This window comes from Apodemus sylvaticus, chromosome 9, assembly GCF_947179515.1.
Source record: "Apodemus sylvaticus chromosome 9, mApoSyl1.1, whole genome shotgun sequence".
Lineage (NCBI taxonomy): Eukaryota > Metazoa > Chordata > Mammalia > Rodentia > Muridae > Apodemus > Apodemus sylvaticus.
Genome location: NC_067480.1, coordinates 30084236 through 30100337, shown reverse-complemented (window position 1 = coordinate 30100337; position 16102 = coordinate 30084236). Strand labels below are relative to the sequence as shown.

At 41.0% G+C, this 16102-nt stretch overlaps 1 protein-coding gene across 1 annotated transcript in view; it reads left to right on the top strand.

Annotated features, from left to right (window-relative positions):
• Positions 1–16102, top strand: part of Daw1 (dynein assembly factor with WD repeats 1) — a 50540-nt gene that overhangs the window by 23952 nt on the left and 10486 nt on the right. Inside the window, exons 6-11 of the mRNA XM_052192650.1 lie at positions 335–434; positions 3496–3603; positions 5935–6041; positions 8446–8548; positions 9324–9438; positions 15626–15702. Of these exons, the coding sequence (XP_052048610.1) occupies positions 335–434; positions 3496–3603; positions 5935–6041; positions 8446–8548; positions 9324–9438; positions 15626–15702 (610 nt within the window). The remainder of the gene's footprint in view (positions 1–334; positions 435–3495; positions 3604–5934; positions 6042–8445; positions 8549–9323; positions 9439–15625; positions 15703–16102) is intronic.

The window sequence follows — 16102 nt, the reverse complement described above, 5'->3', positions numbered from 1 at the left end:
AGAGTTTATGTCCATACAGCTAAGACTAGGTATTACTGGTGTTCATGTAGCTAATTTTCTCAAGTTACATTGTTATTATATTAATTCAACAATTGAAGTAACTGCAAAATATATTCATACCTATAATGCAACATCTTTAACATCCATACTTATGAATTGATACCATTAATTGTTAGACCTTGATTTTGTTACTTACCAGAGCAAACATGAAATTACTTACTGTTTTAACAGTGCAGTGAATGCCTACATAGGTTGGTAGCTGGGTACATCTGGTCCTAGTTCAGTGTATCATGCAAGGTGGCTGAATTTGTGTCTAAACTTTGAAATTTTTTAGTGACAAAATTGCCACGGGGTCTTTTGACAAGACCTGTAAACTCTGGAGTGCCGAGACAGGAAAGTGTTACCACACCTTCAGGGGCCACACAGCAGAGATCGTGAGTACATTTAATGTCCCGAAGCCTCCTTCATGACGCCTTTTCTTTTAGGATTCCATCTCAAGAGTGGAGGTCACTTTTATATTGAGCAGTCAAGCTTTGACCAACTGTTTCGAGTCTGCATGCATCGTCCATAGCAGAATAGATGTAATTCTCACTACTGAAGATTTAACCACTCACAGATACGGTTACAGTAGCATGTATTGACTAAGTAGCCATGCAAGGCCTGATTGGGATGTAAGCGTGATAAGGCAGCCATACTCTCTGATTAACATTTGCTTATCATTAGAGAATTGTCTCAATGAAGGTCGAGGCTTGATGAGGTCATCACAGTAGCATGGGGAATGTGTACGCTGATCATTTCAGACATTTCGAGAGCTTTCAGACTTGTGCATGCCATCTAAGACTTTAAATAAGTAGCTCTCAGTACTGGGATGCCCTTGTCCCCCATCATCTGTGTGGGCATGATAATTAGTGAGATAACGGCACCCGTGGACCATGCGATGATCCTGGAGAAGAAACAGGCTGCTTGGATCAGGAGCAAACTTGCTCGTCCCCCACCTTCAGGTTCACAGCACCTCATTCAGTCAACAAGAGCCCGCAGCGGGTTTAAGGTTCTGTGACCACATGGGATGCTGTGGTTATTCCTCAGGGACACTTCCTGTTGCTCTCGGGGCCCTTGATGTTTATTAGCTTACCTTTGGCCCTTCAGAGCACCATCTTGAGGCACAATTAGGGAAACAGAGGCACTAACAGCAAGTTGGCCAGAGCTGAAGAGAAGAGAGCAGCTGTGTCAGCACAGTCCCTTAGAATTTGGAAACATTTTTCTTTTGCATATGGTTCCTATTAAGACAGTAATATAATTTTATAGCCAACAACATCTACCAGATAGATACCGTTAACCAGGTGTGAAGAGCTAGTGAAGCGGCTTATTTGGTAAAGTACTTGCTTAGCAGCATCACAACGGGTTGCTTCTGAGCACTGCATAGCTACAGGTGGCAGGGCATCCCGTAATCCCAGCACCTTGGAGGTGGAGGCAGGAAAATCAGATCAAGGTTGTTCTTGGCTACATAGTTCTAGGCTAACTTGGGCTCAAAAGAAACAAAAACAAAGCTATCTGTATCGAGTATTATCTGGAAGGCCGTTGTGGAATACCTGATGGAACTGGATGCAGGGTTTTGTCATTCAGGATGTTTCAGCTTGGCAGAACGAGACGACACATCACCCAATATGTTCAAAGAGCATGGTTTTTGTGCCTGAAGTGTGTGTGGGAGCTTGGCCAGGGAAGGTGTCCAGAAAGAATGACAGAGAAGGGGCTTGTGCTTTCCAGACAAAGGGATCAACACTCCTCTGCACCCGGAGCGGCACGCCCAGGGTTCATTTCTTAGTATTCAGGTAGCTCTTTGTGACCAGAGTCCTGATGACATGCATGGACTATGCAATATGGATGTGCCACACACTGGCCCTTGAGGTGACATGCATGGGATACGCAGAATGGATGTGCCATGCACTGGCTGAGTTGTCTGGTGTACCTGGGCCAGGTCAAAGGTCTCTTGGGATGCACAGCTTCCCAGGTTAATGCCACCATGTCTCTGTGCATCTATACCCAACCAAAGCCAGCCTATTAAGTAGAAGTGAGTGAGCAGAAGAGGCAGCAAAAGTCACACTGTGGATCTAAGAGGACTTTCATGACATAGAAGGGGCTCTGGGCTTTATCTTGTGAATAATGAATGCTTTGAGACTTTTTAGTTGGGAGAGTTATGCCAGACTTGGTTCTTCAAGATTGTTGTTGTTGTTTTGTTGTTGTTGTTGTTGTTGTTATTATCATTGAATTATAAAGGAGAATTGGGAGGCAGGTAAGACCTGAGGTAGTTGGGGATCTTACAGCTATCCAAGTGATCCAATGATGAAGGCTGTCTTAAGGCAGATGGGACAGGGAGAAGCGTTAATGCAGTAGAGAGAGAGGTACTTGGTTACCACATAGATTTGAGTAATGAGGAACGGGGAATCCAAGGTGATTCCTTGTTTCGGAGTTTATCTTATTGCCAGTGCCCCTCCTTAATTCTGTGCCTAAGAGAAGGTCACATGATTTTTGAGCCTTAGAGAGACTGAGGAAAGGTACCTATGTCATGTAATAAGCATCCTTTTGTCAGTCACTCTTCTACCACATCACAACTGAGGACAGGAAGATGGTAGACTAATAACGTGGATCGCCAGATTTAAGAAAGAAAGGCTCTCAGAGTAACTTCACCAGTCTCTAATATATTGTTCCCGGCTCCCATGGTTGGGTGATGAGGCAGGGAGGGCAGATGACTACAAGCCCTTGTTGGACAGTTAACGTTTGCATGGAGAGTGCACCTGATAGACGGAGAGTCACAGTGTTGAGTATGCTGAAGGTGTCGATGCTTCCAGGGTGATCAATTGAATGCTATCAATGATGATAGACCAGGAGACAGGGCTGAGGTCTCAGGGAAATGGATGATATCCTGGGACAAGGAAGGGATGGCAAATGAGGAAGCCAGATGAAAGGACTCAGGCATTGTAACCAGAGCTGGACTACTTGGTGATGAAGATATAGCCATAGGCACAGTTGCTAATGGGAAGACCAAGGGCCTGCCTGAGTCTGCGGGTACTGGAAGGACTGCCTGCAGGAAGGCCATCCAGGATCTGGAAATGACACAGTGAGCCAGAAACCACAGAAAAAAGCATACTCACAAGGACCACGATCATAGCTGCAAGGTCACCACAGAGCCTCTAGCTTGGGACCTGCAGGAGGTGGGCTGTGCTTTGTCTCTCATTCTGAGTTCTGCAAACTGTAATGGAAGCTTGTGACAGAGCAGGTAGCACGAGGAGAATAATCTCGTCCCTAGGAGGAGATTGCCCAGGCTTCTACTTGGAGATAACAGGTTTCTCACTGTTGATGGTCACGCAGAATGTACCAAACCTAGATCTGCTAAACCTGCTAAGGGGATCTCAAGAGTCTCCGTGTATAATTGTTGGAAGAGTCAGGATTCCAAAGTTCATGGTTTTTTTATTTTTATTTTTACTTTTTGTCTTGTAGGTGTGTTTATCATTCAACCCTCAAAGCACAGTGGTTGCTACTGGAAGTATGGATACGACTGCGAAATTATGGGACATTCAGAATGGAGAGGAAGTGGTCACTCTAACCGTATGTGCATATGGTTGATAAGCCTATCATTTGTGCTAATTATTAGTTAAAATGAAGGCTATGTTAGAAGTTTTTGAGCCACTGACATTTAATCTGTGGGAGATGTTACAGCTGGCTTGCTGGATCCTGGGACAGAATCAGGTGAAATTATGTATGTCGCATAATCTTAGTACCCCTCCTCTATCTGTCTGAAAAAGTATGGGTAGGAGCCGTGTTTGGAAGGTGCAGAATTGCAAAGCCATTCCAGAAGATTCTTTCCCAGATTCTGGTTCATTCTCTTCCTTCCCTTTCATGCTCGGTTTAGAATTCTGGGTTACACGGAATAAGCAGGGCTTATAAGAGACTGGAAACAAAAAGACCAAAGGGCATGACCCACAGAGAGGATGCCTGTGGGTTTCTGACTTGCTGGTCACCACCACATGTCTGACACCTTCCCTGGACCTGTCACCCTCCTCTTCATCACACCCAGCCCAAGTGGCGGCAACTGAAATAAGTTCCCTAATGTAAGGAATGGGGACCATTGCATGGGGGCTCCGCCCTCCTCAAAACTCAAACCAAACAAATACATACAGGATACTTTCTCCAAGAAAACTAAAGGAGGACTAAAGCGAGAGGATAAAAATTATCTTAAAAGTTATTTCAACAGCCTTTCTTTTTAAAATCGGAGGCCCCAGCATCATTAATGTCAGTATGGAGCAGAAGTGCCTGATTACCCTTTCTTTCAGTAACACTGAGTTTCATTATGTCTGTGGTTTCAATATCTCTTTTTCTCCTGCTGATTTTGCTTCCCCTGCTTGGCAGACTGAGTTCTGCTCTGCACATGCGCACCCGTGTGTGAGCAGACTGAGGTCTGCTCTGCACATGTGCACCCGTGTGCGAGCGTACTGAGTTCTGCTCTGCACATGCGCACTCATGTGCAAGCAGACTGAGGTCTGCTCTGCACATGCGCACCCGTGTGCATGCTGTGTGCTTGGCTATGCTTCAGCAGGGCAGCAAATCAATTTGTAAATGAACTTTTAAACTATTTTATTATTTAGAAATAAAATCAAAGGTTAAGGCGATATCGAGGTGGGTAAAGTCCCTCTGGGTAAGCTCTAGACAGTGGCGTTAGATTCCTTCCAAGTACATGTCCGGAGTATGACATCTGTAGAGACAGATGGGTCCTGGGCACTTGGTGGTTAGCTAGCCTAATCTAAGAGTCTACATCTAGTGAGAGACTGTCTGAAAGCTACTAAGTTGGATAGTGATGAAAAAATATATATGAAGTTAACCCCTGGCCTCCACAGAGGCCTCCATAGGTAAGTGCACCCACATACATGTGTACATGTATGTATACCCACACACCCACACACATACTTGCATGCACACTTGCATACACAATACCACACAGATACACACACACACACACACACACACACACACAGAGAGAGAGAGAGAGAGAGAGAGAGAGAGAGAGAGAGAGAGAGAGAGAGAGAGAGAGAGTCAGACAGACATCGACAGAGAACAGAAAGGTGAAGGGGAAAGCGGAGGAGATAGGGAGGGAGTGAGAGAGAGGGAAAGAAAGATCCTTGCCATTCAAAGGTTGAGACAGGAGGATTGTATGTTTAAGGTTATAGTACAAAAGCAAAACAAAAGAAAACAGAAATAAAAATTATTGTATTTACTGAAATAATTAGGAAAATGCAGCTCATACCCTAAATGAGATCTTTCCAGATTCTCCGAATTTGCTCTAGGAGAAACTTCTTCATATGATCTCCGTACAGTGGGATCCTCAGGCTTAGCCTGTGAGGAGGGAGAATCAGATCACAGACAGTCGTGGTCACTGCCTAGCATCGACAAGTTCCACATCACACTATCTCAGGAGTTTCTTTGTTTTTAAAGCCACTGGATTATCATGTCTACTGTTGTCTCTTGCCCTCTATGTCTATATGAAAATGACTCTTTAACTCTTTCCAGGACAATGTAAAAGACCCCTTCTAGTTTCCCCAGTGTATTCTTTTGTTTACAGAACAACCTAGTCCTGCCCTACATCTTGTCCTGCAATGAACCTGATTGAAGTGTGCAAGGCGATGAGCTTTGCTGATTTACTCTGCAAATGTAGCTAAATTCTGGTCTCTCAACTTTTTTGTCACCTTGCAGAGAGAGCTGTGCGCATGTGCAGTCCCTCATGCCCAGCCCAGCCCAGCCCAGCCTGATTTCCTGTCACTCTCTGCAACTTTCTCCTCTATACCATCTTTAGATGATACTGTACTCTTATATCCTACATATGTACTCTTAATTTATGTGCTCTTATCTATACATGAAGATGACTGTATCTGTTCTTTTTTTCAGGGTCATTTGGCAGAAATCATTTCCTTGTCATTTGACACCTCAGGAGACAGAATCATCACAGGGTCCTTTGACCACACAGTTGTAGTATGGGATGCTAGTACTGGAAGGTAATTTTCTAGATATTTTTGACCTGTGTCAGTGGTTAAGAAGATTTTGTGTTACATATCAGCTGAGCCTCGCCTAAGCTGGTCGTGGTTTAAATTCTGAAGAAGTATAACTCATGGTTGACTATTACTTCTTTAGTGGGTTTTAGTAATTTGCCTGCGTGTATGTGTGAGCACAGCAATGGGTCTGGTACTGTCATGGTTGAAAGCCAGCAGGTAGGTCTGAGGAATCGAATTTGGGTTCTTGGCAAGAGCAGCAAGTGGTCTTAACCACGAACTATCACTCCAGTTCCCATAATTGATTCTTTAGTGTATTTCTAATCCATAAAATAAGTGATTTCCCACAATTCCTGGGAATTAATTCAAGGCAGCAATATAGAAGAGAATGTTATAAAGAGCCAGGTTATATATCTGTTAGTAGTCCCATGTACTCTAAAGTCAAGTTTCAATGACATCATATTATGGTAAGGCTGAATATCGTGAATTAAAACTCATAGCTAATTTCCCAGACTTAATTTAGCCCAAGAATTTCAATTTCCTTCCTAATGGTTGTTGGTCTTACTTGTTAACAAGCTAGCTAAATTAGCATATCTGCATTGGAAAACTCAACCCTTGGACTCCAAATTTTGATAGAGGGATCATTACCAGTGCTGTCAACCAAGAGATATTGACCAAGGCGTGAGGGGAGGATGGAGCTGTCAACCATCTGATGCACAGCTCCTGAATGCCCATGGGCCAGCAGGACCCACCTGTGTTCCGTTCATTCATGAATTAGTTAGCTAATTAATTCCTTTTGGAGTCAGAGTCTCAGAGAGCTCTGGCTGGCCTCCAAAGTAACTCTCTGTAGCTGCAGGTGACCTTGAATGTCTGGTCCTCCTCCTCCTCCCACCTCCTGAATATTAGGAGACTAGGAATCTAGTCTCATGTCGATGCACCTGATTCCAGATTCTGGGGATCAAGCCTGGTGGGATTTCTTGCTTTGGAAGCCAGCACTCTGCCATTTGAGTTGCTTTCCTAGCTGTAATTATCGATTTTATGACCATTTCAAGAGTTTTAGAATGTCTTTATGAACTATTACCCATTCCTTTATAAAATGTTACTTTAAGTTATAGTTTCAAATTTTTTATTTTAACAATATATATTTATGAGTACAGTGTGATAATTCCAAGCATTATAAACTGTTAGATGATGAAAACAGTTCATATGTCCATCTCCTTACACGCTGTTTTTCAAAGTTATACTAATATGTGGCAATTGTACAACTTTAAGGGGTACACTGCGATGTGTGTATTCCACATGAACACATGATACGATATGTTACAGATCAAACCAGAAATTGTCTGGGACTAAATTAAGTCAGGCACAGTCATATTTTCTTTTAAAGCAAAGACTTATTTTATATACATGGGTGTCTTTTGCATTCATTTATACATGCGCAGCCCGTGGTGTCTGGGCCCAGGAAGTCCAGGGCGGACATGGGATCCCCTGGAACTGGCTGCAGATGGTTGTTAGCTAACATGGGTGCTGGAAATCCAGCATGGGTCTTCTGGGTATGGTGAGTGATCTTAGTGTTGGACCATCTCTCTAGCCTCAGTCATAATATCTTTGATTACATAAAACTTTTGTATAGTTTTATGGAAATTAGTGTTCTACTTTTGAGTAATAGCATAGTTGTCTTTGCTTTATTACCAAAAAATGTAATTTTGTAAATATTAAAATTTAGTTCACACAACTGGACCTGACCATATGTGCATATGCTATAGTAAAAGCACCCGTGGTCGATTTTTATTGTTAAATTGACCTAGCATAGTGGGTCTCAATCTTCACAACACTATGGCCCTTTAATATAGTTCCTTGTCTTGTGGTGACCCCTAACCATAAAATTGTTTATGTTGCTACTTTATAACTATAGTTTGCTACTCTTATGAATTGTAACATAAATATTTTTGGCAATAGAGGGTTACCAAAGGGGTCAATATCCACAATTTGAGAACCCTTGACCTAGAGTCACCTGGCAAGAGAGACTCTGAGTGAGGAATTATTCAGATAAGGGTGGCCTGTGGGCACTCCTCAGGGAGACTTGTGTTGTTTGGTAATGAGGGGGGAGGTGAAGATCCACCCTGGATGTGGGCATCATCCTTTCCTGGTGTATGAATGAGGAAGGTGTCTGAGCTGACAAACAGAATCCAGTGGGCCGGTGGGCAGCATGGGGTGTGAGCTCAGAGGTGTGGCCAGCTCTTTGAGTCCTTGCCTTGGCCTACCTGACTGTAGGTGTACCTTGGCTGTCACCTGGAATGAGTGAGTGCGCCCTTCTTCTCCTAGAGTGCTTTCTTCAGGGTGGTTTGTCACAGCAGAAATGAAACCAGGGCAACATCTTTTACCAGTGGCGACTATTTCTGTCTTGCAGGAAGGTGCACACTTTAATTGGCCACTGTGCCGAGATCAGCAGCGCCCTGTTCAATTGGGATTGCTCTCTAATACTAACAGGCTCCATGGACAAGACCTGCATGGTGAGCTCAGGGGCAGTCTTCCTTTGTAAGGTGTCTCTATCCTCTATACAGTGTCACATGTTCATAATAACTAACAGACTTCAAAGAGGGCATACATTTAAACATTGACTTAGAAATAATAATTGCTAACTTCTCTTTAAAGTTTCTGGTTGCCATAGCCTGAAGGAACCATGAGATGATAAAATGACTTTGATTGCTTTTAAACGCAGTAAAGGTCTTGTTTGAAAAGCCACATTAATTTTACCCAGAGTCCCACTGTTTGTTTAGTATGCACACGTCATACTCGCATGGCCCTCAAGGAGCCTTGACTAAGTTTCTTCCTGTCATTTAGCCTCTTCACTTCAAAAATAATTACTGAGAGGCTGAAACCACTCACCACTCTATTTTATACATAAAACCTCCAATCTCATGACATTATTTTCCTTTTCTGTCGTCATAGTTTGGGATTAAGCCCCTCATCATCTTTGTTACAGAAAAGATTCCTTCATGCGGTCCCTGAAACAGTACCACTTGGCATGTTTTTTTCTTTCCTTAATATTGTAGAAAAGTCTTAATGTCTGCTATGACTTTCCTGGGACCAGATGGTTGTCTGTGTTCTTAGGTCATAGATCAAAGTAGGATGAACTGATCAGAGAGAATTATATGTGCCCCCTTTCAGCACAGTTTTTTTTTTTTTTTGCTAGACTCATTCATATGTAAGATCACTGCACGTCTCTAACATTCTGGGGAGGAATTCAGTTGCTTAGCTGATGATTTCTGTTTCTCCCAATTTCAGTTGTGGGATGCTACCAGTGGGAAATGTGTGGCAACCTTAACAGGCCATGATGATGAGATCCTGGACAGCTGCTTTGATTACACTGGGAAACTTATTGCAACAGCTTCTGCCGACGGTAAGCCATCATTTGACACATTGAAGCTACGGAGGAATTTCTGTCTCCTTGGAAATGTGCCCGGCTCTGTCATGCTCCGTCTCCCTGAGAGCCTGCTGTGGCTGAAATGTGTACCTTACCTCCATGTATGTCACCAGCATGTCCATGACACATTGTTTTCCCAAGTGTGTTATTGGGAGATTGAATCTAGAGTGTAGTGTGAGCTCAGCAGCTCTTTTCTACAGAGCTATATCCCATGAGTTTTATTTTGAGAGAGGATCTCTATAACTCATCCAGATTGGACTTGAACTTACTCTGTAGCCTGGATGGCCTGACCTTGTGATCTTCCTGTCTCAGTCTCCACATAGTGGGCATTGCTGACCGTGTCACAAATCCTGGATCCATGTTGCATTCTTGAGAGTCACATGTAATGTTTGCATTGTCTGCATCACCTCCTTGATGGAGCCACACATGTCTGTACAGACCTTGATGTCTTCCATACATATGGTGCCATGTTCAACATTATCTCTTTGATGATTGCATACAATACTTCATTCTGTTGGAATTCTCAACTTGGCCACTATTGATAGTATTATAATAAACTGTATTAACTCCTTATAAATAATATACTGTTCCACCATGTATGTCAAATTCTTATGAAAAACATATTCTATAGCATGCTTCCATTACCTTATTCATAGGCAAATATAACATCATATGATGACCATACATGTTTTTGAATACCCAAGTCCTCATTCTGATTTTGTACCATTGATCTGGTCACCATGTCATGTCACTTGTTAACTACAAATGGTGCTATAATATTGAGAACCCCTGTACTTGATGATGTATAATATCCATAAAGTTTCTTTCATGTCCATTTCCAACACCATGCTCTTGGTTGTCACTTTGATGACCAGTTATGACCTTACACTGAACAGTCACACAAATGCCTACATGTGGTATCACTCTATGTTTTGTCTTCTTGAATACCACCCATGATCCTCACATTGTGTGAATGACAGATATCTAAGAATGTTACATGTGAATCCATGCCCCTTCTGCTCTATTCACAAATGACAGCACATTCTCATCTCACTGATAATCAGTCATGAGAATACACAATGTCAGCCACACTTTCTGGGTAAGCATGTCTATGCCACAGTATGTCAGAGTCGTATGTTAAAAACTACCTCTTACACTATAGTAAAAATGTCAAATTCCTGAAATTTATGTTAGGTTACTTGCCACATTTATCTACCTTTTGATGCTTGAAATACACACACACACACACATACACACACACACACACACACACACACACACACACACACGAGCTCTACTGGCAATTTCTTACTCTATATGATGCTACAGTATTATCTGCATGATCTCTACTGACAATAACTTTATATGATGCATATATATGTATATATATAAAACTACATGATGTTTACTGACAATATTTTATTCTATATGATCCTGTAGAGTGCGTGTATGTGTGTCTGTATAATCTTTATTAGCAAAATCATACTCTCTATATTGTTAAATATATAGGATTGCTACATAGATATATTATCTATATTGACAATATCTTACTTTATGCTTGGTATAGATAACTCAGTGTCACATTATCCATTGAATAATGGTTTATTATCATACTGAATATATTAGCTATTCACAATGCTTGAAGAGTCTCCTTGAAGATAATACATGATGCTGTATTAATGTCATCCCCTTGCCAATTATATGACATTATATATCTTCATAATCACTTATAATTATGCATGATTCTATTCTGTAGGTAATGTGTATGACAACTATGCATCATGTCACACTGTAGATCTGCACTTTAAAATACTGCATGTGGCACTGTAGTCTGACTATCTTTCCTCTTTGATAACCATGTGTAGTTTTGGTATGTATGGTAAAAACTCTCTGGTGTCACAGAATGACATCTACTCCATTTACATGATAAAACATATGACAAAACACATTGTGCCGCATATTTAAATTTTATGTCATGGCATGGTCTTACTGTGATCCATTGTGACAAATGTATAATGCCTTTCATTTACATCTCTGAAGGCTTTGCAGGCCTGAAAACTGTTCTTTTACAGTCTTTGATAATGGTGTATGATAATATTATATGATTTGTGTTATCCATATATTCTACCCTATGCATGAATCGTGAACTTAAACATCAGTGATGTTACTGTGTACTTGCTTCTCCTTTCAGATAACCATAAAGAGTGATATTTAAGCTTAGCATGGTGGCACACCACTTTAATTCCAGTATGTAACCCTTACCTAGAGAAGCCCCTCCTGAGCTCTTCACACAGTAACTATTAAGTAATAAAAACATCTTTAACCCCACAAGTCTTGGCGAACTTGTTATGCACAGCAAGATATAATATATATATTAATATATTTCATGATTTATAAATATTTTATAGCGTTTGCTTTTACATTTTATTGCAGTCACTTCTGTATGTAGAGTAAGTGCCCATGTGAGCTCATTGCTTCTCATACCCACACCAATACAACGTTTTATTTCTCCAATTGGACTGCAGTGGGCAATGGGGTGGGGGGCCACATGTGTGAGCCTCTCCTGAACTCTATTTGTGATCTATGTCTATTTTTTGGCTAGGACGTCAAAGTCCTATATACTATGACATAGAGAAAATATTGGTATCAGGAAAGAAAAGTTAACTAAATGCTGTCCTTTAAAATGATTTTAGTTCTTGTTAGTCCTTTACCTGCTTCCCTGTCCTCCTTTGTTGGTGATCATACTCCTTCCTTAGTTTATAATAACCAGTCTTATGTCTCACAGGATGCATCTTCAATAAACACTACCATACTGTGTAAGTTTAGAAATTTATATGAATGAAATCAATATATAAAATCAATTCTTGAAATATCACTTCTTTTTTTAAAAAGATTTATTTATTATTATATCTAAGTACAGTGCAGCTGTATTCAGACACACCAGAAGAGGGTGTCAGATCTCATTATGGGTGGTTGTGAGCCACCATGTGGTTGCTGGGATTTGAGCTCAGGACCTTCAGAAGAGCAGTCAGGGCTCTTAAGCACTGAGCCAACTCTTCAGCCCTGAAATATCACTTCTTATAGTTTGTAACTTTGAACAAAGGTTGTTATGATCAGGGCCTAGAGAAAGGGCTTAGAAGCAGGCAGATTGCTGTGAGTTCCAGGTCTGCCTGGTTTACATAGTGACTTCCAGGATAGCCAGGACTTCATAGTGAGACCCTATCTCAAAAAGCCAACCAACTAACCAACCAACCAACCAACCAACCAACCAAAAAAACCCCCAACCAAATTAGTATTTAATGGGTCAATTCCATCTTCCTGATATGTGGTAGAGTACAACAAATCACTCCTTATGCTTCTGCACTGTGTTTGTGACGTTCCTTTTATAGCCAGGCTTCATACTATATTGTGTTATATCCTTGATCAGCACACAGAAATCTTCACTGTATGTGCCTAATGTTCAGAAAGACCACAGATGGTGGCATACTGTCTCTGTTATCTTTTTGGTGGCCACATGTGGTGCTGGATTGTGTCTCCATATCTCAGATTACTATGTCTGGTGGTTCTTTTTGTCTGTCTGATCTTCTTATGTCCCAGGAATCAGATATAATGCCTTGAAAACAACTTGAGATATTATCTTACCATCTTCTTGAAAAACCATTTGGTTCACTGGAGTGGGGGTCTAGAAAAGGGGAAATCATTTGAAATGTAAATAAAAAATATATCGAATAAAAAAATTAAAAAAAAAAGAAAAACCATTTGGTGAAATGTCATATGTCACATGATACAAGAGTATTATACATTTAGCTTTTATGACAGTGTATCAAAATGTATCATATCTATGCCATTTTCTGATTAATGAATAACATATTTAAGCAGTTATGTGTCATACGTGGAGCCTTACTATGTATGTATAATATACACTATATGTACTATTATATATATGCTATGTATAATATATGACCATGTATAATATGCACTATGAGTTTCTGGCCTTTTTGGATAAATGTAATGTGATACTATGTGGGTTTTATCTCTTTATCTAGGTACCATGCTTTCTCTTTTCTGTAAAATAGTTTTAATATTATATAAATTCCATATCCACAGGGATCCCATATTATGTCGTACTGTTTCTTCTTCTCTTCTAAAGCCCTTTTCTGGCATTACACCATATTTAGACAGTCTCACTGACTGTACCAGTTTCTGTAGTTTGAGCTATGGCAGTAGTGGGGTGAAACATCCCACAGCTTTCTATCGAGCTTATTCTGAGGCTCTGTATGCTGATGCTGTGTATGCCTCTGTCTTCCCATGAAGATGATGTCTGGGCACTACATCCAACTTTGACTCTACATTAAATCATGGCATTTCTTTCAAGCATGTGATGCCATGGATATGAGTGACATTTTCCTTCATGCATTCTGTCATACAATACAGTGTATAACCACATATGTTGTGGATATGCTATTTCAGCGGCAGCTCCTGGTACCATATATTACACAACAAAATGACTGTTTTTTCTTTCCCAGGGATCCTATGTAACACTATACTAACTGTGCCATGTCCTTGAAGCCCTCAGTGAGGCTACACTCTCCATGTGTAATATGCTTGACATCTTGCCTGCTACCTCACTAAGCTCCATTAGTTATAGGTGGCTCAGTAGCATATGCTCTCTGCCACTTTAAATTCTGCATCAGATGGGCTGCTGAGATGGCTGAGTGGCATGAGTGCTTGCTGCTCTCCAGGACCTAAATTTGGTTCCCAGCAATCATGTTGGGTGGCCCACAAATTACTGCACTCTCAATTCCATTGGAAACAACATTCTGTTCCATTTTTACTGGCTCCTCACTTACCTATTCCTACCTACACACAATAGGGAATGCAAAGCATATCCTTGAGAATGATGTGTGATTATATCCAATGTGGTATACCCATAGTAAACACCAGTGGGCTTTAGGCTGGGCCTAGTCCTTGATGTTGTGTGATACTTCACTTCACTACTGCATTAGCTCACAGTTCAGTATAGCTGCCTCTGTCTACCATGCATCATGACAAGCTCTGTTCTTTGTCACATTTTTTTTTTTGGAATCATGTGAAATGCTACATATTTTTTCCTCTTTCCTGATAAGCACACATAATATACACTGGCAAAACTCTGTGATTTTATGTTGTAGTTTTATATTGTAGTTTATCTTACTGTAGTTTATCTTCCACATAGTTCCCATGAAGATATGTTATGGGAAGCGAGACAGGGCACAATCCTTCATACATATTTATTCTATAAAGTGTTAGATTGCATAGAATATTGGAAGTCATGCAGCAGCTGGAGACAGGGCTGGAGGATCAGCAGGCTCGGGGAGGGAGCGTGAAGAGATTATTAAAGTTCAATTCTAGTTTTCATTTCCTTGTTACCTCTGCTGTTTATTCCAGCATTGATTCTTTTCTTTCATTGTTCTACAAAAGATTATTTCAGAATAGTCTCTTTTTCTTTTTTCTTTTTTGGAGTATTCTACAAACCACTTCTGATTTCTAAGAAACATTGAGATGATATTTATTTATCTCATGTATGCACCTCCAAATAGTCTGTTGCAGAGCAAAAGGTAATTAACACAGGCTGGTATAATTGCTGTCCCCACTTTAGAGCTGAGAGAGCTATAGTACACCCGAAGTTGCTACAGTAGCTTGGGTCAGGATACAGAGTTAGGAAGTTATAGAGGTGGGATGTGGAATTAGCAGTCTGGCTTCTGAGTTCATTCTCATCTTGTCTCGTACATAGTTATGTCATGGGGAAGCATGGGCATAACAGACTTGATTTCAAATCCTAGCCTCCTTCAGTTGCCCCACATATCTGGGGTGTTACTGGGTATGAAGCATCCTAGCTGTATGCTTTATGTTTGTAACCATACCAGTTCTAAGATAATCTTTAAAATCAGTTTATCTACTTCATTTCTCTGCTTATACTTGGGAGCCCAAGATCTCTTCCAGAAGTGTGAGAGACAGAGGGCAAGTCATGTCCACCCTCTTCTGCATTTAGAGGGTTGAATACGACTCTTGACACAGGAAGGACAAACTGTCCAGAGCTCATTTGTCAGAGGATAGACTTTTAGGTAATGTGAAGTCCTGCATTTCAGATCGACTAATGTATATTCCCATCTCTCTCCAAAAGGAACAGCAAGAGTTTACAATGCAACCACAAGGAAGTGCATCACCAAACTGGAAGGCCACGAAGGAGAAATCTCAAAGGTGAGTTGCCATCTCATTTGAAGCAGTGTGTTTACTGTAAAAAGAAATTATGATAGTAGGGATTACAAATTAACCCTCCGAGCTAACATATCACAATATACTTTCCAAATATCCAACATACTAATTTGGGTCAGGCAATGAAGTAACGTTTCTGACAGTAAATGGAGGTAGACAGAACACAAATAAAGCCAGGTGAAGTGGACTGAATGATGCGCAGCTGAGCCCTTGTTGAGTCAAAACTGGTATTCAGTGTGAGTGGCCGAGAAGGCACACCATTGGATGGTTTTTATGTCATGTCTGTTCGTTATCATCATTTAAAGATGAATTCCCACTTTAAGTGTTGTGCCAGGGAGCATTTGTGAACCCCAAAAGATCACCATGGAGCTGATTCTGATGCAAT